This window comes from Denticeps clupeoides, chromosome 1 (assembly GCF_900700375.1).
Source record: "Denticeps clupeoides chromosome 1, fDenClu1.1, whole genome shotgun sequence".
NCBI classification, from domain to species: Eukaryota; Metazoa; Chordata; class Actinopteri; order Clupeiformes; family Denticipitidae; genus Denticeps; species Denticeps clupeoides.
The window spans coordinates 23,902,010-23,927,407 of NC_041707.1; the positions used below are offsets into that span (position 1 = coordinate 23,902,010).

At 41.2% G+C, this 25,398-nt stretch overlaps 2 protein-coding genes across 4 annotated transcripts; both read left to right on the forward strand.

The window, feature by feature from the left end:
- Positions 1-227: 227 nt before the first annotated feature.
- Positions 228-17,235, forward strand: synpo2a (synaptopodin 2a). 2 transcript variants are annotated; one of them, XM_028995046.1, is made up of 5 exons: positions 228-349; positions 5,072-5,223; positions 5,925-6,679; positions 7,916-11,721; positions 15,250-17,235. In XM_028995046.1, the coding sequence occupies exons 1-5, from the start codon at positions 242-244 to the stop codon at positions 15,817-15,819; spliced, it is 5,391 nt and encodes a 1,796-aa protein (XP_028850879.1). In that variant the 5' UTR covers positions 228-241; the 3' UTR covers positions 15,820-17,235. The 2 variants fall into 2 exon arrangements, with proteins under 2 accessions (XP_028850879.1, XP_028850970.1); XM_028995137.1 differs by lacking the exon at positions 15,250-17,235 and having other exon boundaries at positions 7,916-13,250.
- A 978-nt stretch (positions 17,236-18,213) lies between these two features.
- LOC114799292 (myozenin-2-like) lies at positions 18,214-23,148 on the forward strand. Of its 2 annotated transcripts, none has more exons than XM_028995845.1 (6): positions 18,214-18,343; positions 18,993-19,082; positions 20,002-20,168; positions 21,004-21,145; positions 22,367-22,550; positions 22,657-23,148. In XM_028995845.1, exons 2-6 carry the CDS (start codon positions 19,001-19,003, stop codon positions 22,901-22,903), a joined length of 822 nt encoding a protein of 273 aa, XP_028851678.1. In that variant the 5' UTR covers positions 18,214-18,343; positions 18,993-19,000; the 3' UTR covers positions 22,904-23,148. The 2 variants fall into 2 exon arrangements, with proteins under 2 accessions (XP_028851678.1, XP_028851763.1); XM_028995930.1 differs by having other exon boundaries at positions 18,249-18,371.
- Positions 23,149-25,398: the final 2,250 nt, after the last annotated feature.

A 25,398-nucleotide genomic window follows, 5' to 3' on the forward strand; every position in this document is an offset into this window, starting at 1 on the left:
TAAGACATTTATGGAACGTTCAGCACAGTGAGCGATGGTCAAATATTTAAACATAAATGGTTGAGCTATTCTTTCACAGAAATAACGATCCGTGGGATCAACAGAAATGAATTTCAGGGATGAAGGTCCTTGTGAAATAAGGAGGCGGGACCTGGAACGTGACGCGGCACCGGGCTGGACCTCCAGAGTAAAAGCCGAACCTCTGTGCCGCAGACTGCCGGGACCCGGTGCTGGGCACAGGATGGGCGCGGGGGATTATTACTGCTTCACGGTGCGTGGGGGAGCGCCGTGGGGCTTCAGCCTGAGCCAGGATAGCGAGGACCGTCAGCATCCTCTGCACGTTCATCAGGTAGGGTATCAACCATCACCATCACTAGCAATTTAGTGATCAGCTACAACTGAAAAGTGACTTTTTCAAGACGAAATACTGAAAACGAGCTCCACCGGGGCTCATTTTGCTTCAGATATATTTTTAAGGGCAAAAATAATACTTACTTAACTCTTGAACTAAAGTTATAGTTAGTTATGATAAATAAAAATAAACTCTTTCACTCTCTCAATGAATTAATCATAAATTCCTACAACAAAGCATTGTTTTTCTATTTCCCGACATCCTTATCGGTGTTGACCATTCTTCTGCATGATTGCAGCTTGCAAACTGGCTGCGTTTCTTACTACTGAGTCATGGGAACGGCGCATTGGTTCTGATGGAAGATGGATTCGTTGGTTTTCTCCTGTAAAAAAAAAAAACAGCCGGAGACCTTATATGGTCACGCCAAGGAGAGGGTGGCTGATCCGTGATCAGTTTGAACCCTTTTCTTTTGCCACACCACCATCCAGCACACAGACCACTGTTAAAAAACGTGGACAGGTGACTGGTGGGACAGCTCACGCCTGAGACAGGGAAGGTCATAGTGCAAATTCCTTGGACGGGGGGGCTTGGCTCCCCGGAAAAGGGGAGCGGTGAAAAATTGACCACTTCTGAGTTATAAGTTATATTTTATTTCCCATGCATTTAGGCTCCTGAAGATCTTGGTATAGATGTTTTAAATTATTATAACAGTAATAGAACAATCACAGTAACCGTCATGTGCAGAGGGCTGCATGCGACTTGGGAAGTCTAGATACACACCTTATGCCCTTGTGTTTGGGAATCGTTTTTTAATAAGGGCAGGACCTTCAATATGACTGACACGAAGCAACATTACTTTCTCTCTTTTAAAAGGGATTGAGGGCAAAATGTAGGGCAAAATTTATTCAATGGTAACTCACTATCGCTCCTATATGGTTAGAACACTTCAGTAAATGTTTTTATGTTAAGTGTTCTTTTTTAATTGATCTTTAAGATGCAATCATTCAAGAAATTGTTAGATTAAAATAGTTCCCGTTGCATCCATAAAACTGAAAGCCCTGAACTGGTTCTGGCAAGTGTAATCATTGGCAAGGTACAAACTCTTTGGCAAGTGCTAAACACCTCTGGGAACTCCTTCAAGACTGTTGGAAAACCATTTCAGATGACGACCTCTTGAAGCTCATCGAGAATGCAAGAGTGTGCAAAGCAGTAATCAGAGCAAAGGGCGGCTATTTTGAAGAAACTAGAATATAAAACATGTTTTCAGTTATTTCACCTTTTTTTGTTAAGTACATAGTTCATAAGTTCATAGTTTTGATACCTTCAGTGAGAATCTACCAATGTAAATGGTCATGATAATAACCATGTGTCCAAACTTTTGGCCTGTACTGTATATGCACCATATCTACATGAGTCATTGTTTCATGTTTCTATATCTAAACTTTGGCCAAAGAATGTGGGTCCTTGTATTTGTAAGCAGTTGTTTCTCTTCACTGGCCCTCATTAAATTACAGGCAAAGTATCTTCATTAATAGCAGCTGATAAAAACTGAAAAGGCACAAAAACACGCAAAGAATCCAATTTTGACAATCTTTTTTTTTTTAGATTTTTTAAGTACACTATCTTTTGCATGAGGCCACCCTTAAAGCTTGTGGTGTTGGTTTACCAAACCTGTCAGCATGCTGTCTTCTTGCCCAGAGAAGTGATAATGTCTCTCAGAAACATCCCCACATTCCACTGGGATCAGAGCTGCTCTTGGAGAAAGAACTACTCCAGTGCTTACAACTAGAGTCATTTTCTAAAAGAGGATTCATGGCTGATGGCACATCAATTCTGTTGATCTAATGCTGGACAGATTCACATATTCAGTCTGTTTATACTGAATAGCTCTTATATTAAATTGCTATATGATGTTGAGTTAAATTTGCACTAAACCATTTGCAGATGACCAATCCTTTAAAAGACATTATGTTGTGATGAATACACTTGTACCTTTGTGATGATGGCAATTGAAATCAAAGATTTCCCTCTATATGTAGCTCTATGGCTGCAGCAAATCATACAAAAGACAGACCCTAAACCCATCTCTGGATTTTGCAAAGGAATACTTATTGGCAAATATATACGTATTATACCGAGGTCAGACTGTTCATGCATTTTTCAAGGAACAAGCAAGCAGTGAAGTTTTGATGTGCTGAGGGGGATACACGCTCAGGAGTCTGTTTCCCTTATATGGCAGAGTGGCTTTTATTTGGACTTTTTGGGAGTCCTGGCTGGAGTACAAAGAGGGTGAAGTCATAACTCCTCAGATTTTTTAAAGGTGCAGGGTGGCCATTCTTCACCAGAAAATAAGACAGGAACCTAACTTTGCATGGGAAAAAATGGATGAAGAATGCAAACAGATGTGTGTGTTATCGTATCAGATAATTTTTTAGAAAGCATTTTCAACATATCGATGTATTTTTATTAAATGCATTTTAGCTTCATTCTGTAACAATGTGTAGAATGTGTTCTACACATTAATTCTATTGGATACTCAGTGCCCTCCCACTCATCATGGGTGCCACCCACAGAAGACCTTTATACTGGACAAGACTGTTGCTGGACTGAGTAACCATTTTCATACTTTTTTGCCACAAATTTGAAACCCTATCAGAACTCTCACTCTCCTGTTTGAAAGTTATTATTTCCTCCATCCACACGCATGCATCCTGCCTTCCAGCCTTGATCTACCTCCATGTCAGACAGTGGATGCTGTGAACAGTTTTACCTGTCCAGTCACTGGTTAATGTTTGCTGTTAATGTGAAAAGCTCATTGCTGAAAGCTGATTTAAGCAAGAAAAGCCTGCAGGGTTACGCTTCCTGTAGCTTTTTTTTTTTTCAACTTTCCCATGCCATGCCTCAGGAACTTTCTAGAACAGCCTTTGCACTTTACTGCAAATAGTTTGTGCAAAATCGTTATGACATATTCAACAGCAATGCAATTTATAAATTATTTTGTATTCTGTTCATCACCAACACTTGAAGCGTTGGAGGCAGCAAGCCGAAAAGGTTGCTCTCAGATTTCCATTGTGAATGCAGATTTGTGTATTTCAATGAGGCCATGTGTTTTGAAAGATTTCCCTCCCTTTTTTGGAGGGGGGTTGAGCAGGACTGGTTGGGCCAAGTTGATGTCTTGTTACTTTCTTTGTGAGGTGTGATTCCAAAGACACAGACTGCACAGGGCCTCCATATACGGCCGTCTGAACAGTAGAAGCAGGGAGAGACTTTCACACTGAGGGCAAGTACAATATAACACACCCCACACAGGGCAGGTTTAGGAATGATTGGTGTTTAAAATAAACGTGGTTCCTTTTAGCAGTAATGGTCTGCAAGAAAGGTCTGCTGTATGTGTGTTGCAATCAAACATTTCATACAAATATTTAATTGCACTGGAGTTATTCCATGCAATACACTTATCAACACATGAACATATTATACTTTTACTGTGTCTCTGAACTGTTAGTGAGGTTTGAATTGTGAGGCTGATTTTGTGCTGCCACCTAGTGCTAAAATAAGTGCATTGCAATCAATCTGCAAAATTTCCCCCTTTCCCACATATATATGTGTGTTAACCAAACTTCATGTTCCATATATAATTAAGTATATTTGAAATATATATAATATAATATATCAAATATATACTATATTATATAAATATATATATTTGAAATATATATAACATGAAGTTTGGTTAACACACACACACACGCACACACATATAAACACACATTACAGATTATAATTATGCTAAATGGCAGTTCAGAGAGTCAATCTGTATTCTTAATAAATGTAGGTACATTTGAACATACCAATGTATTAACATTCCCACCCTCTTATGACTGCTTTTGTTATGTCAAGTTAATCATTTTTCATATTAATAATTTTTCATACTGCAATATACAGAGATTTGTTACTTTGTATCATCTGTTGTGTCAAATAAAGTTCTTTGAATTGACCTGAATTGAATTAAAGCAATACTAGCTATGGTAACATTTCAACGATCCTGAATTATAGATGTTATACTTACAGTTGGAACAAACTACCTAAATACATATATATTATGTTTGGATATAGACCTTAACCATGGTTTGTAGAAGTCATGTGAGGTAACTTCAATTAGATACACATACAGTATATTAAATACAGGTCACTGCATGCAAAATGACATTGCCAGGGGCCATAAAGCTGATGTCAGACATTCATTGCAAAGTTTATGATGTTGCCCTTTCCTAATGTCAGACCACAGCACATACGGAAGTAATCACTCTGCCCCCCAGACACAACCAAGCAAAGAAGAATATAAGGAAACTTGGCTACTGCTGAAAACTGGCCTTGATTTTTATGTACCAACTGGTGTTTTTTGGACATGTCAGTGCAATATCCAGAACATAATTCCAGTGTACCCTGCTGCAGCTGATTACATTATTGAGCCGACTGGTTGCCATTTTGGTGCTGTCATAAAGTACAGCGTTAAATCTTGCACTCTTGCACCTGCCCTTTCTGTGAACACCGCCTTTGTGCTGTCACATGGACCGTCACCTGTTTTCTGGCAATCACTGGGATGATCTCATTTTGATGTGGGTTTTAAATGAAATGTTATACATTAAATGAATCCGAAAGAAGATAATGGATACATTTCAGGTGGTCCATTAATATCACAAATGCCCTTTATTTCAGGTAGAGGAGGACAGCCATGCCTCACTGGCTGGGCTTTGTGAGGGTGATGAACTGGTGTCACTGAATGGAAAACCCTGTGCTGGCCTCACTCTCCGGCAAGCTGTAGCTCTTGTTGAGGCCTCTGCCGACTGCCTAAAACTGCTTGTCAAAAGGTACAGTTCCACTGGATAGATGTCTCTCTTCACAGGCAGACATTCTGGCTTGATAGTTATTTCATAACCACAGAAATAAATGAGATCTGATTGCACAATTATATTTGTGTCTGACTGACTTATTAATATCCCAAAAGAGGCACAATGAGTTTATCTTTTAATTTTCCTATAAATACCATAGCTGTGTAACAGTTTTTTTTCCCCTCAAATATGCACACAATGCAAATCGTGGCTCTGTTAGTCTTCAGGATGCTCAGAATTGAATTAGCATGTAATGGGCGTTGTTTATGGACACGTAGTTGGTTGGTGTGAGTTGGTTTATAAGCAATTAAGTTGACCTTTGTCAGCCAGGCATATTGCAAAGTAGTGTCTCTGTTCAGCACACAACTGCCCAGATATTAGTTTTATGTTAGTGCCCATAGGTTCTATGATATGGTGTAAATTATTCACATGCACTTCTACCGCAGTCTTGGCTCATTAGTTCAAGCACAATTCATCAATTAAATCTCTTCAGGTAATGAAAGGTCACAAAAAGAGATTAAGTGCTGGGTATCTCTTTAATAATTCAGAAAGTGTTAATTACAATTACAATTTATAATTAATTGATTTAATTGTAATGTTAGAATGAATAAGCAATTAGAGACAAGTAGATATGAACTTTATCTGCTGTGTTGACATGATTTCCTTCCTTCCTGTTTCAGACATTGTGTTCAGTCATCCCAGGGCTCAGATTCAGAGCAGGAAGACTTCACTGGGAGAAAATCACTTAGAAAGGGTCTTCAGAGCACAACTCTCCGCATCCCATCTCTTTACCAATCCCAACCCCAGCGTGAGCTCTATACATCAGATTCCCAGGATGAAGCTTATTATGGAGAGACAGACAGTGATGTTGATTGCTCCAGGGGAAGTCGGCTGGTTCGAACTCAGTTCTGCGTGCCAGAATATGAGGGCAAGGAAGTACCGGAGACTCAAGATGCTAGACATTCAGGGCCCCGGGTAGAGGTCCCTGCAGGGACTATGGTGGAGCTGCAGCTATCCCTCTCAAAACATACAATGGAGGACTCAGTTTGCACCTCTCTTGGCAGTGCTAAGGGGGTGGAGGGGCCTGTCTACAAAAAGAAAACCTCTGAAGAGACCAAAAGCACATACATCAGTGCCCACAGCTCCCTCTATATACCCATCTCTGAAAGAGAGCCTCTTGGTCAACGTGCTCTGTTGGTGAGGTCCCCCGCACTCCACACCCAGGTGCAAGTGACGCTTCAGGCTTCAGGGGAGGGCTATGAAGGACAGAAGGAGGGGCATGGGGGGTCAGAAGCCGGAGCCAGTGAAGAAGAAGAAGGAGGGCAGAGTGAGACAGCTCCCGCCTCCTCTGGCATCTGCTGTGGTATCCTTTCAGAGGAGTCAGAGTCTGAGAAGGAGCTAAGTAAACCCAGCAAGCACCGGGCAAGACATGCCAGTAAGTCTCTTTTTTTTTCTAGCCTGGTGTAAAATGTATTTTGGACAGCATGTGTGATAATGTATGTAATCTGATAATGTATCTGACAGTATGGTCATTGATTTTGCAAAGGCTATATCAGAAAATATATCAAAGAGCAAAATTTGTCCACTCAAAAAAACAACAATGTAGTGATTCCTTTGCATGTAATTAGCCATAAAGTTAAATTGTTTACGTAGAATTACTTCAGAATTAGCTTTACACAGTAAAGGCTTTCAGCAGGCTGTAATGTGAAGTTGACTGACACGGTGACCAAACTCTTACTTTGGCTTTTGGGATAAGAATAAAACACGGGCATGCTGATGATGCCTGCAGAAGTGCTGTTTGACAGACACCAGCATGTGGGTTGCTCACTCATTACCCGATCCTTTAAAGCTGCAAATCTTAGCCATACTGAAAAGGGAAGCACTCACTCCTACAGATCTCTCCACATTGAGGTTAGGCGAGTGTAAACTGTAACAAAAACGTTGTTTAAATGTTGTCTTTGATTTTCTAGATATAAATGAGAGCTGCCATAGAGCTCTTATGTTACTGGGCTTCACTTTACTGAAAAGAGATATTTAAATTGAAAAGGCAAGATCTTATATAATCTCATTCTGCCAAACCAATTTCCAGGGTAATTTTTATTCGTATTTATCATCGTATTTATTATTTACTTGCACTTATTCCCTGGCTTCAAATTGACACTTGAGGAATATTATATGTTTAGATTACTTATTGTTTAAATAATTATTGACTGTGTAACTTTCTGCTGGTTGAAGGAACGATATATATTAAAATTTGTGATGTTATTAACTGTTAAGTTTTGCATGTATTAAAATGTTTTATTTTAATATTTCTATCTTTACTTATTGTTCAAGAAATGCAATGAAAGGATGGCTTAATGTTTTTGTGCTTGAATAACTGTCCATCCCATTATACAAAAGGTAATTTAAATATTACAGCAGTTAAAATTGATTTTATAAAACTTAAGGTGTTAAAATTTAATATGCAATTCATGCATTTACTATTCACACTAAACAAACTACTCACGTTGCATGTTTTGTGTGGAGATCTCCTTTACCATTACCTTTAAAATGTTCATGTTTTATGTGTGGAAGTAGATCACAGTGTGTAATAATCAGAAATATCTCTCTTGTATCCTCCTATCTCCTATCATCTTTCTCTCTCTCTGTCTGACTTCACCCTTTCACACAGGGCTCAGGCGAAGTGAAAGCCAATCAGAAAAGCAAGTAAAGGAAGCTAAGTCTAAATGTAAGCGCATTGCACTACTCCTGACTGCTGCAGCCCCTAACCCCAATAATAAGGGGTTATTGTTGTTTAAGAAACACAGACAACGGGCAAAAAAATACACACTTGTGAGCTACGGTACTGGTGAGGACAAGCCTGAATTTGAGGAGGACGACGACGTAGAAGATAAAGAAGAGCATGCTGTTGAGTTCACTGTACTAGCAACCAGTGAATCTGAGGTTGATGAGGACTTCTTTACTCATGCCCAGAGCCACGGAAGTGTTGTAACATTTGACTGGGACACTGGACTCCTCGAGATAGAACGGAAGCTTGACAACCAAGAGGAGATGGATCGACTTCCTGAAACCAAGGGTAAAGGAGCCCTGATGTTTGCTCAACGACGGCAACGAATTGATGAAATCGCAGCTGAGCATGAGGAAATGAGACAGAAAGGGCTCCCTGTAGAGAGTGTCCAAGAGGCAGAGAAGCAGTTAGTCTACCAACAAGCTGAACATTCTTATATGCAAGCTGAAAGCCAAAACTACATGGATGTCAATCTGCACCAACAACAACAGCAGCAACAGTATCACCAAGAACAATATTATCAGCAGCAACAGTATCAATATCAGCAACAATACGAGCAACAGCAACAGTACTTTCAGCAACAGTACCATGAGCAACAGCAACAGTATTCCCCTAACATGAATGGAATGGTTCATCTCCAAGCTAATGAGATGCAAATGACAGTAGCAAACAGAAGTGCTAAACCCTTTTCAGCAACCCAGAATAGAACTCCTGCTCCATTTTCATCCCCCATTCAAGAGCAGTTATCATATTCTACAGAAGGACAAGGGGAACAGATTGCATCCAGAGATGAGCGAATTTCAGTGCCTGCTATTAAAACTGGAATTTTACAGGATGCAAAGAAGCGGAACACTTCCAAACCTATGTTCACCTTCAAGGAGCCTCCAAAGATTTCTCCAAACCCTGAACTTCTGAATCTCCTCAACAGGAGTGACAAGAAAGGTTTTGAATCAGGTCCAGAAGAGGATTATCTGAGTTTGGGAGCAGAGGCTTGCAACTTCCTGCAGACCCCAAGAGTAAAGCAGAAAATCCCTCCACCCGTTGCCCCTAAACCTCAAATCAACCCAGCCTCTCCCCCATGGTCACCACAGCCAGAAAATGCAAGCCAGGAGTTGCCTCAGCATACTGAAAATAACATCCCCACACATGCTGAGCCCCTTGTTCATGACACCAACCCAGCTCCAGAAATGGAGTACTCTCCAGCACCTGCCCCTCCCCCATTGGCTGTTCCTGAAGCCAATGCTGCTTCTGCCAAACTTCCCTCACAAGAGCAAGACACCACAGCTAATGCCTGGGGTACAACAGCAGTTCAAATTAATTTATCCCAGCAACCTGAATCTTGGGGTCAGACCCATCAGCCAGTGAGTGTTCAGCAACCCACAATGTCACATCCTCAGTCTGAGACACCTGTCAGTTCTTGGGCTAATGTTCAAACTCAGTCACTACAGCAACCAGCTGTGAGTACCTGGAGTCCATCTGAAGTTCAAACTCAAGCTGCAACTCAAGATCAATCACAGCCCACGTGGGTGACCCAGGCTCAATCACCAGATGTGCAGGTGCAGGCACAAACTCAATCGCAGTCTCAACCCTCTTGGGTAACCAATGCTCAAGCCAGTCTTGTACAGTCACAAACATCAGTGCAAACACATTCTCATTCTCAGCTGCCTTGGGTAACACAATCCAAACCATCTGCTGAAGTGCAAACTCAGCCTCCAATGCAGTCACCTGCACAACCACCTTGGGTGTCACAGTCACAACCTCAGGTTAATACTTGGACAGACTCGTCTCAGTCCCCACCCCAGATGTCTTGGGTCCAACCACAAGACCAAGCCAAACCACCAGCTAATGCTTGGTCCCCTGATCAAAATCAGATACAGCCACCTTGGGTTCAACCATCACAACAACAAACAGATTCTCAGCCACTTCCACCCTGGGCTTCTTCACTCAAACAACAGCAGCAACAGCAGCCTCAAGCAAGTGCTTGGGCCCAGTCTCAGTGTCATCCACCTTGGATGACTCAGTCTCAGTCACAGTCATCTCCACAACCAGCTGTAAGTGATTGGGTCCAACCTCAAAGCCAACTGCAAACTCCTCCACAGCCACCATGGGTTCAAACTTCTCAAGCACCCCATCAGCAATCACCACAAATGCAGCCTCCCATCAGTTCTTGGCCTTCTGCACTGCCAGCAAACTCACAGGCACAGCCACCATGGGCTCACTCAGCTTCTCTTCAGGAGCAGCCTCAACAAAGTTTGAATGCTTGGGCCACAGATCAGAACCAATCACAGCCCATTTGGGTGCAACAACCATCAAATCAATCTCAGCCCCAACCAACATGGGCACAACAACCCTCTAATCAGTCTCAGCCTCAACCCCCCTGGACCCAACAACCAACAAATCAGTTTCAACCCCAACCCCAACCCCCTTGGGCCCAACATCCTCAGCAGACAGCACAGCCTTTCATGAATCACTGGAAGCCAGCTCCTTCACAGCCAGATCCAGTGGGGTCAGTGAATACATGGACATCAAAATCACAGCAACCTTCAGTAAGTACCACTGGCCATGTAGAAAACAATGAGGTGTCACGCCATCCCCTTAAAATGTGGAACCAAACACCAGACAGACAAGTTTCAACACCCCCTTCAACACAAAGAATGAATAACTACACACTGGGCACCAAAGTTGCCCAAGTGGAAAGTTTGGGTTCAGCCTTTGAGATGCCTGCCTTAAGAGGCAAGGGGGCAGAGTTGTTTGCAAAGAGGCAGTCTCGAATGGAAAAGTTTGTTGTAGATTCTGCCACAGTGCAGGCTAATAAACTTAGACCTGCATCCCCCACACCATCTTTACCAAACTCCTGGAAGTACTCACCAAATGTCCGTGCACCCCCACCTTTGGCTTACAACCCTCTTCAGTCACCTTCATATCCCCCAGGTGCAGTCAAACAACCTCCATCTTCAAGCCCATCAACAAAAGCTAAGTCCAAAAGCAAAGAAAAAGAGAAGCCCACCCCTAAGCCCCTTCATGTCTTGGATGTCATGAAACACCAGCCCTATCAACTGAAAGCTTCTCTTTTTACTTACGGTCCAGCAGCAGAGGCACTGGCAGAAAAGCAAAAGGCTGAAGAAGCAGCTCAAGCTCAGGCTCAGGCCCAAGCACAAGCACAAGCACAAGCCCAAGCCCAAGCCCAAGCTCAAGCCCAGGCTCAAGCCCATGCCCAAACTCAAGCTCAAGCACAGTTAGGCCCAGGACAAATGCCCCCAGGCTATGGCTTCATAACACCACAGTCCCAAACACAGCAGCCCTATGGGATGCCTGGCCCATCACCTGCAATGCATGATGACCCCTATTATAATGCTAATGCTTACCAGCAAGCTTCAGGGCTCACTGCTTATCAGCGTTCTCCTTACCAGCAACCCTACAACCAGTCCTATCAGTCAGCCCCCCTGGCTAACCCTTATCAGCAAGCCCCTACTTCTGCATACCAGCAGGCTCTCAATGCTCCCTACCCACAAGGCTATAACCCCCCCTACTCAGCAGCCCCAGCAGCACCTGCAACAAATTACCAGCCATCACCCAATACCTATGTGGTGCCCAGCTTCGCAGCAGCAGCCAAGGCAGACTCTGTCTCCAGTGGGACTGCAGTAGCAGCACCGAAGCCAAAGTTCTCAGCCAAAAAAAGTGCTGCCCAGGTGTGGAAGCCATGTGCTACAGAGAAGGAGTGACTCTTTGCTCAAGAAAAACAAAATTCATATTTGATGCTTCAGTGCAGGGAGTAATTAATGTATATTGATTGGATTTTATATGGTGTAAAATAACATTTTTTAGTTTTTAGGTATGCTCTTGTAAAGAACCATTTAAACCAAGAGTAAGTGACAAATTTATTGCCTTTTTTTTTTAGAAAAGGCATTTCAGAAAGCAATACCTTTTCTATGCTGAATGTATCAGCTAGACTTTGATACTGTACATGAATTTGAATTTCTAATTTATTTTTTCCTAGAACAGGTAGATTCATCTTAAATTTCATTTTATAGCCAATCAAGATACATTACCCAGTGGTTTAATGATTGATGGGGATAACGGAGTGAGAGATGAGAATTAGTTGCTGTCCAATCTATAGTCTCCGCCAAAATCTAAATAAAATCCATTAATGGAAATATTCACATTTTGGTGAAGTAGATTCACCTATTCTACAACTACAAAGAAAAATAATATGAATTTGTGCAGAGTCAAACATTAAACACTATTAGAGCTGTCAAGATTTTTAAGTGTTGGGGTATTCAAACTTTTTCAGTGTTAGATGAAGCCAGTATTTCTGACCCTTTTAAGTAATCTTGCAATGGTTTTGGAGAACACTGCATCTTAACGGAGCATAAGAAGGTTTGGGTTTTGATGGAAAGAGTTTGTGTTGTTTGGTATACTCCAATAGATTCTTAGTGAATATGAATAATTTAAACTTTCCCAGATCGTAGACTGGACAAAATTAGACGATGATTAATGACTCAAGGGGCAAATGCAATGTTAGCAGCTGGAGTTTTGCAAATTTTGGATAGGGACACAATTCAATAGTCAGTCATAGTAATGTATAAAATATAAAAATGTAAGCTTAACATACAATTATTTAGAAATATATATGCTTTATTTTGTAAATGGAGTTGGAACCCAGTCTCAAGGATGAGAATGTGTATGTATGAATGTAATTGCCTGTGTTGGTTGTGAAGAATGGTCTTTCTAAGACCCAGTTTGAATACCATTGTTTTCCTTTAAGTTGTTGCTTTGTGTAATTGAACTTTTCTTAAATGAAAATTCTGTAAGTGAAGGCAGGTGAAAAAGATGTTTCTGATGAGTTTGTAATCTTAGGTAGCTGTTGAAGAGTTAGGGAGACTCAGCTACCAAAACTATGCTAAGTTTGTAGGCATACAAAAAACATAATTTTCCCAACCATGTTATGCAGTGCTTACTTTTCTTCACTTTCATTCTTCCGACTGTCTTTTTTTCTCCTTGACACATCTGGTGACAGAAGAGCAGCAGGTTTAAAATGCCATGATTCACCTGTGTATGGTTAAACTAGCTTTAAAATTTAGCTGCACAGCTCATAGGCCTCAGTTTCTTGATATTCTTTCATTCTTCCTTTTTCTGCTGCATCTTTTGTGTGTTTATTTGTTGTGCATATGCTCTGCAGGTTTTGCCACAATATTAAAATGAATCATGTCCTTCAGTTTATGTTGCTTTGGTTTACTATTGCATGGGTCCACTTCCATCACGCATGGCAAAAAGCATTCATTCACTGCCTTAGACATTCATTCTGTATCATCTCACCTTTACTCAAAACATGTGAGCCACATCAATATTTTTTTCTTTTTTATATGATTTTTAAATTATAACAATGTCTCTTTTTTAGAATAGGGTTAAACAACTATTAGAATTATTTTAAGTAAGTGAACACATTTCAACCGATAAGCTTTAACAGCAAATTAGCTTTATTTTCTGTCATATGATAAATGCAATAGCAAAAGGAGCATTATTTAGTATCAAAGTCTGGCTCTATCTACTGAATCTATAACTATCTAAAAGTTATAATTCACAAACTATGAAGAAGTGCCTACCTAGAAACCATAGCAGTTTCTGATAATAATTTCCCATCCCCTTCTAATGAAGCTCAATCTACAATCATGCTTTAAAATTGTATGTATGCAATTAGCTAAGTCCTCAAATATATAAATCAATGCTCAGAGGAGTCTGAGGTCAGGGGCTATATTTGGAGAAATCTGATCTTCTGTCTCCCGCCCTGAGGGGTGCACAGCATTACAATTTGTTACACCTGTTCTCAGTTCTATCTTACATGAGAACCTTTTTTTTACTTATAACATAAAAAAAGGTATTTAGAGAACGATGACAGATTTAGAGAAATAAATCATGCTTTTTCTTTATGAGCAAAACACATAAGGTCAAGTCATAATGTTGTAATGTTTCAGTCATAATTTTCAAAACTGCTAGTTCTTTCCATCGTCTAGGACTGAAAGTACTTTTCCTGGCTTTGACCTTTGACCCATATCCCACACTACGCAGCAGCATTTTGTGCAGTAGGCAGTATAGTGCTGGGTCACTGCAGATTTTCCAAACTATTTTAAGCATTGTTATAGATTGAAATGTATAAATCTTGATAATCTGCATCAGAACCCTGATGTACCATATGTGGCAGTGCAGGCTAAACATCTGTCTAAAAAAAAAAAACGCCATCTGGTCAGGCAGTTCAAAGACTGGTGGGTGGGCAACTACAACACCCCCTGACAGAGTCCTGCTGTCAAATGTCATATAAGGTGCAGACAAATGACAATTATATAATACGAGTTTATTTTGGATGGAGATATCTACTACTGGTATTTTTGTATACTCACTGAGATTAAAAATTATTGCTTTGCCAGAGACTGATAATAAAGATCCATGAACATTACTTTACAATATGTTCTATACAGCACATGTGTACATTCTGTCAGGCAGTAATTGCACCTTCACAATTATTATGAAAATTATAATATACTGAGTTACCCAAGCACGTAAGTCTGAACGTTATCTTTAAATGTTTAAAATGTTTCTGTCAGGGGTAGGTGGAAACGCACTGATTTTTATTAGTCTTTTGCCAGAAGGTGGCGGCAAACTCCTTCATGCTTGCCTTGTGCAAGTAGATCAGGGCGCACAACTGAGGATAGACTTTCTCTGTTGCTTGAGCAAGTTCACAAATGGGCCTAAAACACAGCCGAAAGTGATAGAACTGATAAAAACCACCTAAGCAGACTTGCTGACTCTCGGAGATGAAATGGAAATGTGTCCTGCGCAAGTCCCATTAAAAAGATCTAAATATGACTTATGGGGAAAAGCAACTTATGCAAGCCAATTGTTCTAAGAAATCAAAGAGCTGGACATGGTCCAGCATAAACGGGCAAGTGGCTCCATACAGAGGAAGCTACTCAGAGCAGTGCTCTGCACAAGTCCGCTATTGTTTCTTATGTATAACCACTCAGGGGGCTCTTGTCTGAGAGAATGTTTACTTGGCAACATTTTACATTTCTATCCCAACTTAAAAAATGAGAGAAAATGTTACTACAGAAGATAAATGCTTCAATTTTAACAATGCTGAATTTAACAACACATATTATAAATGTACTGCTGTGAACCCTAATCAATATTTGAGCTCACAATACTAAAATATCTTTTTATAGGGTCTTGGCAGAAGCTCCTCCCTTTCTCCTCCCGCAAGATTTTCTGCTGTAGGACTCAGCGCTAGATCTTCCTCAGCCTCCCCATCACTGCGGCTGCAGGCCCCCAGCTCCTCGACCAGAGCCAAGGAAAGGCAGGTTTCTAAGTTGGACCACAGTCACAAGCCACCCACTCCCTGGGAGGCAGCTTCACGTCACCCACTGGGTATGGTGGATGAAGCATTTGCTTTTCAGGACCTGCAGCAGTCTATTGCCACCAACCTCCGGTCAGCAGCTCAGCGCAAGATGCTGCCTCAGCCTCCAGAAGAGTGGAAAGCCTGTGGGGCCTACAAGCCTCCACCAAGGACCCACATCTCCAACCGCTCCCCATTACCCTTCCTCTCCCCCACAAAGAGCACAGCATCAGCTCCTGCTGCCAGCACTATCTACACTACATCTCCTCTCCGACAGTCCCAACCACAAAGGTCCAAAACCGAATCAAGCATTGGACCTCCATGGGTCACTTCTGAGCCCGGCAAACCACGGGCACAAACGCCCTACAGATCCACTTTCACCGGCACCTTGAGACACTAAGTGTTGTAGGGTGTGTGAAAGCTATCAGTCATCACCATGATCTACACCCGTAGTTGCAGATAACAAGCAAGCAGTGTTTTCTTGTTTTTACCTACTTATTGATGTAAATCTTGAGGACATAATTGAACTGGTATTTGCAAACAAGCCCCATATGCCACGTCCATTACATCACATTAAAAGTAGGGCCCTAAATCAGATATCTTATTTGTTAACACAATTGAGTACTACGATAACAGCCTGAACAGAAAATTATTTTAGTGTTTTTTAAAAGAGAAACTTTACAGAATGACACCCAAAGACCCATTCCAGCCAACCTATCTGCTGACAATGGAACGAGACACAGGCCAAGGAAGTCTGACTAAAGACAGTGGCAAAACTGTAGTGTAATGGATGTTTATGGAGAATGTTTCCTGATTAGTGTCAAGGAAGTTTAAGTGATATCGAGGAATTTTAAGTGATAAGTTGCCTGATATAGGCAAAAAGACATGGAAATATTGGAAAAAGTTCTGACAGAGCCCCATGCCATATTCTTTATTGTTTGTGGCTCTGGATTGTTTATGAAAAGGATATGGTTGTGAGAATGAAGAAAGAGAGGAAGAGATCATTGTTTGAAATGAAAAGGAAGGTCAAGTTCATATGACTGCATATATAGAACAATATTCAGCCATTTCATTAAAGAGACATATTATTGTTGTAAAAGAGGAAAAGAGCTATGACTGCTACATGAGCCTCTCTTCATCCGATATAACCCATAGTAGAGTTTCATTAACAGCAGTACATCAATCTGTGGGTACAGAAGCATGATGTGCAGTGTAGAAATGCACAATATATTAGGAAAAGAGTCCGTGGGACCCCACATGCTTGCGAAACATGTGTGCAGGGCAGTGAGTGCTCAAAACAGCCAAATCAGAGGAACTTTGTACATTTGGCGAATGGCTGTTGCATAAGCACCACTTAAAAGGATTACGTTGTTCTCTAGCTGTTGCCTTTTATTTAACTGTGACTCCATCCTCACCCAAGAGTGGATGGTTGATTGACAGCTGGATGATAATACGTCACCCCTTATATGGCTGTGGCTGTTCTACACGGAAGACCTGCATTGTGTTTGTGACTGAAACATTTTTTAATGGGAAAAGGCCCTAGAGCTTGCTGCTTAATTGTGTTTTTTTCTTTTATCCTCCAACATTAACTCCACATTAATGCCGTCTGATTTATGTGAGGATCACATCTTTGATTGGTGTTTTTGAGTATGTTTTGGATTTGGATATAATATATATTAATATACATTAATCACATCTAATTACACTGGTTTATTGTTTTATGAACAGTATTGAACCCAATCATTTGAGAGCGACAACTCAAAAACATTTTACATAATCCCCATTGGTTTTTGGATATTATAATTAAAAGAAGAGCTAATTTCAAACATTTGCTGTTCACTGTATGTAGTATTATTTTGAGCTTCTTTCTGATGGCATCTCAACAATGACAAAACAGCACTTGATTGTTGCATTAACTGTATTAAAATGGATTTTAAAAAAAATGAAAGAAGTGCCATGGTGTATCTACAACTGGCCATCTTTGAACCTCCTGTAGAGTGAGTGAGGGTATGAGTGTGTGAGATTCAGTTACTGTAGTTTTGTTGCTGAGGGAGATTGTGTATACCCTTGATTTGGCCTGATGTGATAATTTGCAAAACTGCATGTGTTCAGTAGGGTGTATGACTATCTGTAGTCATGCAGACAGTTACATAAAGTCCTATAGTCAAGCACAGTGAGTGCGAAGTAGACTATAACACACATGAATTATGTCTGCCACTCACACTCACTTTTAAAAAAAAGACTAGGTCAAGCTCATGCAGTTCACAATCTGTCATCTCTGCTGCTGGAGTAACTCCATATTTGGAAAATGTATTATTTTCATTAAATTCATGTATTCCTATATTTGGACTATTTTACTTTTTTGTACCTACAATTGCAAATTTCTAAATAATGTGCTAAAGTTGGGTGTTTTGAAAAGAATGAACTCTGACCTTGGCTTTCAACCATAAAGAGCTTCCATGACATTATGGCTCATAAAAGCTATGAAACTATGGGTCTTATTTCACCAGAAATAAAGAGAAATAAAAATAAATTAGAGAGAGAGAGAAATATAAAACTCCTTTATTACAAGAGTCATGTTATGAAAAAACAAAAGCCAAACAAAATCAAAGAGAGAGAGAATATAGAAAGAAAAAAGACAGAAAATTACTTTAATGAAAGTTAAGTTCTAGTCTGACCTTAACCTTATTCAATTATTCTAAACTGAAAAAGTAGTTTGTGTGTGTATGCGTGTGTGTGTCTATAACACTATATTTAGCTGGCTGTTAGCTGCATACCACTGACACCATACACACACAGACTGGGTACAGTCTCAGAGTTGTGCGGAAAGACACAGCACCCAGTCTGACCTCACGCTTCTCACCTTCCTTCTTCACGGGTTCAGACACCACCCTAAAATCTCAGTAGGGAGCTCCAAGCCACAGGTAACTGCCTGCACATCTCTGCCAACATGTAAGTCTGTATTGCTGTCTTTCTTGGAGCAGAATGTGACAAGACATGATTTGTATGCAATGGAGATGAACATGGAGATTCTCAATTCTATTCCTATACTACTTGAGAATAGATTTATCATGATTTTTGTTTTCTGTAGTCACTCACATCTGTAAAATAATTTTGAAGGCAATATTTCATCATGAATGGTGTAAAAGGATTGGATTAAGAGTGCAAGACGAAACTGACGACACAGTACACATGTGGACAGTGACTAGGACTGGCAGTTTCTGTCGCTACAGATTGTATTCATCCCTCTGCTCTCACCTGCCTTGTGTGATGTGTGTTTAAAGGGCTTCAGTACTCTGTCAGCCACAGCTGTGTTACACAAATCGATTGTGTGCCCTGTACTGATCGCCACAGGAGAGTATTCCTCATGTGTAGTGGCTGCAGGTTATTTAAAGGGGTGTGCTAACTCTGCCTCTTTTTAACAGGTGTGATAAATCCTGACTCCTCGAGCATGAGTGACCAGAAAGCTTGTCACCAGAGAGTTTGAGTGTGCGTGCATGTGTCTGTGTGATCAATGTCAGTGTCATGTTGGTGTAAATGCTCATTGTCCCGTGGCGGCTGTGTGCTCTCCAGGCTCCAGTATGTCACAGCACAGCCTGATGACAACACAGGAGAGGAAGCTGCAAGCAGCAGCCATCTGCAGAGAGATCAAGGGACCTGATGGTAAAGGATCAAATATCTGTGCAACTATCTATGGCGGCAGAGGCCTAGCGGTCAAACAACTTGGCCATCAATCAGCTGACCCTCAAAGTTAGAAGTACAGCCATGCACCCATGCTCTTCCTATTGCACTGTAATTACAGTCTGCATGCTGTACAGCCAAGCACATATCAAGCGGGGAGAACCAGAGGGTCACATGTGACATTTCACCTTTTAACTTTACAGAAGCAATAAAACTAATTGATTTGAACTAATTTAGTAGAAGTGCACACATGGTCATCCCATTGCACCATAATTATTGCTCATGCTGTGAATGTGTTAAATCAAATATTCAGCAGACTTACGGCATTACATTCCCATTGGCCCACAATGTTTCGATTTGCATTGGTACTTTTTTGCTGTACATGAATGCTTACAAATGCTGAGAGGACAACCTTACCCTGAGTATCTTTTTAAGCAGCACACTCGAACATGTCTAAATATAAGACAGTTGGATATTTTAATATCCAAAGAAGAAAAAAATTGAAATTCTATTTTTGGGACAGCCACAACTGCACTGTCCCTGGGAGCTTGAGGTTTGCTGACAGCTGAAGCAGACTTGGGTGGGACAGGTTCCCCTGCCTTTGACAGGCTTATAACATTTCCGTAATTGGCCGGCATTTGGTGTTCAGCAATATCTGGACAAATGAGGTCAGTCATTTTAATGCCCCACTGACTGTCTGTCTCTGGGTATAAGCCAAACAAACTCATTTCTATTAGCCTAGAGCCAAGCACATGCAACTTTAGCTTTGCAAACATCACAAAAAAACAATTTAATTTTAGATTGAGAATTGATAATATTGGCATAGTATTACACTTATAATGTATTCTGTACATGTAGTTTGCACACACAGGAATTAATGACACTTTTCTTTTCATCACAGATCCAGACATGGATCTTGGAAGGAAACTGAATGCTCCAAAGGAGATAATGCTGGAAGAACTGTCCCTGGCATCCAACAGGGGCTCCCGTCTTTTCAAAATGCGTCAGAAACGCTCAGAAAAGTACACCTTCGAAAGCATCCAGAATGCAACAAACACAGACATCAATGTAAGAATAGGCTCTGTAACACATCACATTTCACCATGAGGGAAGCAGTAAGACCAAATACTGAATAAAGATTTCAAAGCATGAATGTAAAGGGCAAATATGACTAGATGTTGTTCATTCAAACACTTGAACATTAGTTCATATTGCAGTGGCCATAGGTAGAAACTATCATGACAGCATTTTAACCTGGATTTCATAGCTTGTGGTTAGCATTTAACACACTACATATTTAACACTCTGACAGTATTAACAATAAAATCAGTACCTCAGTTTGAGAACCATAGTCATAGCACATGCGTAAAGCCTTCAGAAGCCGTTTTTTATGTAAACCAATAATTGTAGAAAAGTCATACTAGAACATAATCTTCCATGTTGTTTTAAGAAGCATGTCCTCAAGTACTTACAAAAGCCTTTACACCCTTGGTCTCACCAGGGTGTACACCAGGGTGAGATGATAATATCTATTTCATAATTTCATCTAAGCCTTGGCAGCTATTGCCTGGATAACACAACAGCTTCAGACTCCAGTGTGTCCATAAACACTTGCAACGCTGGACAGGGGTCATATGTGTGTGAAGAACTAATGCTGTAGAACAGAAGCTCCTTCTTTATTTAGAGGCAGTGTGCCAAGAATCCCTTAGGATGTCCTCGGATTTTCAGTCTTCAGTTTTAGATGTAGTGGCTGTAGGAAATAGAACTAGTCAAAGAATTTTCCATGCTAACTGCAGAGAATGATATTGTATAATTTGTCATTTTATAACTAACATTTTTCAGATTCTATCAATTATTTTTAACACTCTCTTTATCTGCTTTTTCATTCTCTTCCACCCTTCAGAATGGTGTACACTCTGACCCAAACTGTGCCAATACCCCTGAGCTAAAATTTGATACTGATGGGGATGTTGACCAGTCAACAAAAACACCTCCAAACACACCAGACCCAAGAAGCATGGCTGACCCCAACATCATAGCCCCAGGTGAAGCCATTTTTGTTTATTTGTTCCTGTGGGCACAATCCATTGCATTCCATTACTCAACGGGTGTCCACTGCTGCCCCTTCCTATCCTTTAAACATGCCACATTTTGAACTCTGCTGAATCTGTAATCGCTCTCTTTGTCTTCCGCTCAGTGTTTTTATCTTCTCCCTCCTTCGCTCCTTTGCTCTTTCACTGACCTGCAGTAGAAGGCATTTTTGTTTAATAGTGCTGTGAGCCCCACAGGAAGCATGTTATGGATTTCCTGTACATGTAACAGGGTTGCTGACACTATCATGCCCCCATCATCTCTCATGCTCTGATGTTGTCCTCTCAACATTACAACATGGGTGCTAGATTTAAATCTCTTCCTCATACAAGGTAGTTTTGAGGCTTGCAGTGGGCCAGTGCAATTGGAGGGTACGTTGCTGTAAATGCAATGGCAAGGGGATGTCCTTTTGGTAGAAAATCAGGAAGCCTAGCTAGGACAACATTTTCTCCCTCTTTATCAGGTCTTTGTGTGTTGAGAGCCAGATTAGAAGAAGCACTCAGACAGGCATGAGGTGCTAGGAATGGAAATCTTTGTGCTATTAAATAGAATCCCTTGGTATACATGTATAAGTTTTTTTTTGCTCCAGGGGCCTAATAGTCTCATACTGGATGCTGCCCAAATATGCCCAGAAAACAAATAGCTGAACAAATGTTTCAGGGCTTTGAATAACTAATGGCTGGGCCCTTGGGGATGAGCACTATGGTGTGTCCCGTTTCCTTAGGCCAGATGAACTCAGGAAAGAGTTTGCTCACAGCGCAAGGCTGATACGTGACAGTTATGTAACAAAGGCAGTGCTCAGGTTTGAGGCTACAGATAATCAGTTTAGGGGGATGCTGGTTTGTTCAAAGTCTGAGGTGGAGCTGTCCAGTTTGCTCGGGCTCAGAGGAAATCTTTATTAATGTGCACAAATGACTTAGCCATGCGTAAATTGAGTCAATCCTGGACTGCATTCCTTCCTCACATGAACACAGCAGGAACTGTTTCTCCTTGGCCTGTGAAGCCCTCTCTCAAGGCAGCAAGCTTGTCCTCATTCATCATCCTATTTTATGCTCAGAGTTGCACCTCTTTCATCCCTCTTTCCCCACGCTGTCTTCATTTTTATTTTATTTTGTGTTTTAGTCTTTTCTTCTCTCTCTACATGGTAATGAACTTCTGCCTGATACTCCTTGTAGGTTATGGGGGACCTCTGAAGAACCTCCCAGCAGAGAAATTCAATTGCACAGCTATACCTAAGTCCTACCACACGCCATGGGAGCAGGCCATCATCAATAACCCATCCCTGGCTGACACACTGGTCAGTTGCATGCCTGACCCAGAACCGAAACAGCAGGCACCTGGGTACAAAAGTTTTAACAGGTTGGTTACACAAATTGAAGTTTCTGCACAATTATACACAAAAATAAGCATAATTAATGAATTGGGAATGTTTGGTCCAAATAACAAAATGACTTGAACTTTTCAGAGTTGCCACTCCATTTGGTGGTTTTGACAAAACCCCCAAAATTACTGTTCCTAAGGCAACAGATCCAATTTTCCATTCAAGAAGCAGTCCTTTACCCCCAGTGATGCCACCTGAAACTGTGACCAAGCGTCCCACCTTCAACAGAACAGCTCTAGGATGGGTCTCTGACAGTGCTCCCCTGGTTCTATCAAGCGCCACCCTGCAGTTCTTGCCACCTGGGTTCCTCCCTGAGACAGAAGACCTGTAAATATTGTTCATTCCAGGGGAGGAGTGCCATTGTATCCTACGTTCTGTGGCATTCACCACCCCTGGCAACACCCGGGAGCGCAAGTGAAGCCCATCTGCACAGTACATAACAAAGCTAGTCTATTATCAGAGCTTGCCCAGTTACTCCAGCACATTCTGTATATAGACATGTAAAAAAAAAAAACTTATGATTAATATTTAACATTGATCATTTTAAAGTAAAAAATAAAGAAAACTAACACCTTGTTTGTGCATCTCAATATAAAAATAAGCAGAATATTTATTTATTTGGGGATTTGAAATATGTCTGCATTGAGAAATGCTTTTGCAGGTGTGCCCACTAGATTCTGCATACACACTATAGAGCATCCTTTGTATAAGTGTGTTGTTTGACATTGTGTGCACTCTACATATTGTACACTCCTCAAGGTTACACACTCAAGGCTGACAAATTGAATCTGTTTCACTGACGCCAGTCTGATGAGTGATGAGTCTTTTGCCTCTTGGCCACACTTCAGTCTATTCCTTCACAGGGTACTGCTGCTGAAGAGCTCGGGCCATGGCTATCGGGCACGCACACACATAAACACACCCTATCTCCCTCTCCCTACTTTCTTACTTTGTGTATTTCAGGGTGGAGAGGCAGTAGAAATGGCACATGTTGACCTGCTCAATAGAAGTAAACACAAGCAGCTAGAGGCAGTAACATGTCACTGGTGATAAATAAAATAAAGACCAGTTTAAGAAAAAATGGTGAGTAATACCAGCCGCCAACATCCCAAAAATGTTTCAAGAGTGGGACTAAATGGAGATTCTCCTAAAATTGGTTAAGATTGATTGAGATTTCTGCCCAAACTTTGACACACATGAGATTAACTTGCAAGTCTCACTCAGGGAGAAAAAAAAATAGATGCAGCAGGCATAAGTAACAGTTTTATTTTCTTCTCATTACCATACAGGGGGCGCAATTGAAGTATTAAAAAGATCTTATTTTGCATTCTGATGGGGATTGGTTGAAAGTGCAGCTTGATTTTTCCAGGCTAAGATACAAGTCATAATAATATAAAAATAAACCACCCTGCTTCTGCTAAGTCTATGTGATTCTGTAGCACGGGCCCCGTCATGCTGCTGCCAACGTTGTGGATATAGCCTCCATGATCTGGAAAGTGTGGGCAGGGGATGACCACTCTCACCACTTCAGTGGTCATTTGGTATGCTCAGATGGTGCATGGGACTGACACCGCACAGCCCACAACTACTGATATACAGTCTCACCACTTCCTCAGATGAGAATTTAAAGCTGTGATTTACAGTCACATGCTAGAGCCGTGGATTGCCAGCTGGGCCGTCTTGAGTCAGGTTGTGGGTATGAGAAATGAGGGCGGGCAGGTGTCAAAGTCCTGCGACTTTCTTTACATGAAACCATAAATCTGAAAAAAAAGCAAGCTGGATGTCTCCAAGCATCGTTTCCCAGGACGTATAGCTCCAGTGGTAAATGGGACTCAAGCTGGATCCCAGCCAACCAATTAGCTTTAGTTTGCTAGCTCAGGATGAAAAAGTTGCTGATTTTTCTGTCTGCTGCTCTGTGACTGCTCTCTTGTCTTTCGTTTCTCTCTTTACCTCAGGGGAGGGAAATGTCATGAATTCTGTGCTGTGCTGTGTGCTTTGTACAACATGTTTATTTACCCTGATCAAGCACATAATGCTTTAGTCTATTTTTTTACCAGGAATAAGCTACATATTATTACAACTTTGATCAGTGCGGTAAAGCATCAAAAGTACCATCATGGCAAACAAAACCATCCGGAGTAGTTTTGCGTGCAGGACATTTTATGAATTCTTATGTGCTCCAACTGACAGCCGCAAACAGGAACTGCCATTCTCTTACAATGGATCATCCAGTGCGGCACTTCAACTACATTCCTTGATGCTGTTTTGCTTGGAATCCACAGCCCCAGGGAAGCTACTGGACGGGAAATGTCCTGTACGTCCAGGACTTACTTGCTCGAGAGTCACAAGCAGAAGATGTGGTGTGTGTTTAATAAGGGTGGGACGAACTCACTTTGAACTTTTGCTGTGCGTCAGTACAAGAGGGAGAAAGGAAAATATTGTGAGACATCTGTCTTTTATGTCCACCTGCTCCCCCCTCAACAGTGTGTTCTTTGGCAAAGGGGCATGCTACAATATCTAGTCCATCTATGAGAAGAAGTTATAGACAAGGCCAGATAGTGGGCTTGGTCACTGATACTTATTTGTATAAAACCCAGTATCTATAATTAATAATTAATGCTGGACTGTTAGCGTCTGATCCGTTACCTTTGGGGTTACCAATGTGAAATGTATTAAAGAAAAATAGCTCCATATAGGTTTTATGAGAGCAGCACGTTGAAACAGTGACTCAGACGACACTAAAGCTACCAGGAAGGTGCTGCTATACCTTTAATTCTGGAGACCCTACCGCTCAGTAACCAGTCTGTAAATCATCCTGCTTATACG

Coding starts and splice junctions, on each gene's coding strand:
- synpo2a (XM_028995046.1), top strand. CDS start 242: ATGGGCGCGGGGGATTATTACTGCTTCACGGTGCGTGGGGGAGCGCCG. Junction 6,680..7,915: donor GCACCGGGCAAGACATGCCA/GTAAGTCTCTTT, acceptor CCTTTCACACAG/GGCTCAGGCGAAGTGAAAGC. Junction 11,722..15,249: donor CCAAAAAAAGTGCTGCCCAG/GTGTGGAAGCCA, acceptor ATCTTTTTATAG/GGTCTTGGCAGAAGCTCCTC.
- LOC114799292 (XM_028995845.1), top strand. CDS start 19,001: ATGTCACAGCACAGCCTGATGACAACACAGGAGAGGAAGCTGCAAGCA. Junction 19,083..20,001: donor AGAGATCAAGGGACCTGATG/GTAAAGGATCAA, acceptor TTTTCATCACAG/ATCCAGACATGGATCTTGGA. Junction 21,146..22,366: donor CCCCAACATCATAGCCCCAG/GTGAAGCCATTT, acceptor TACTCCTTGTAG/GTTATGGGGGACCTCTGAAG.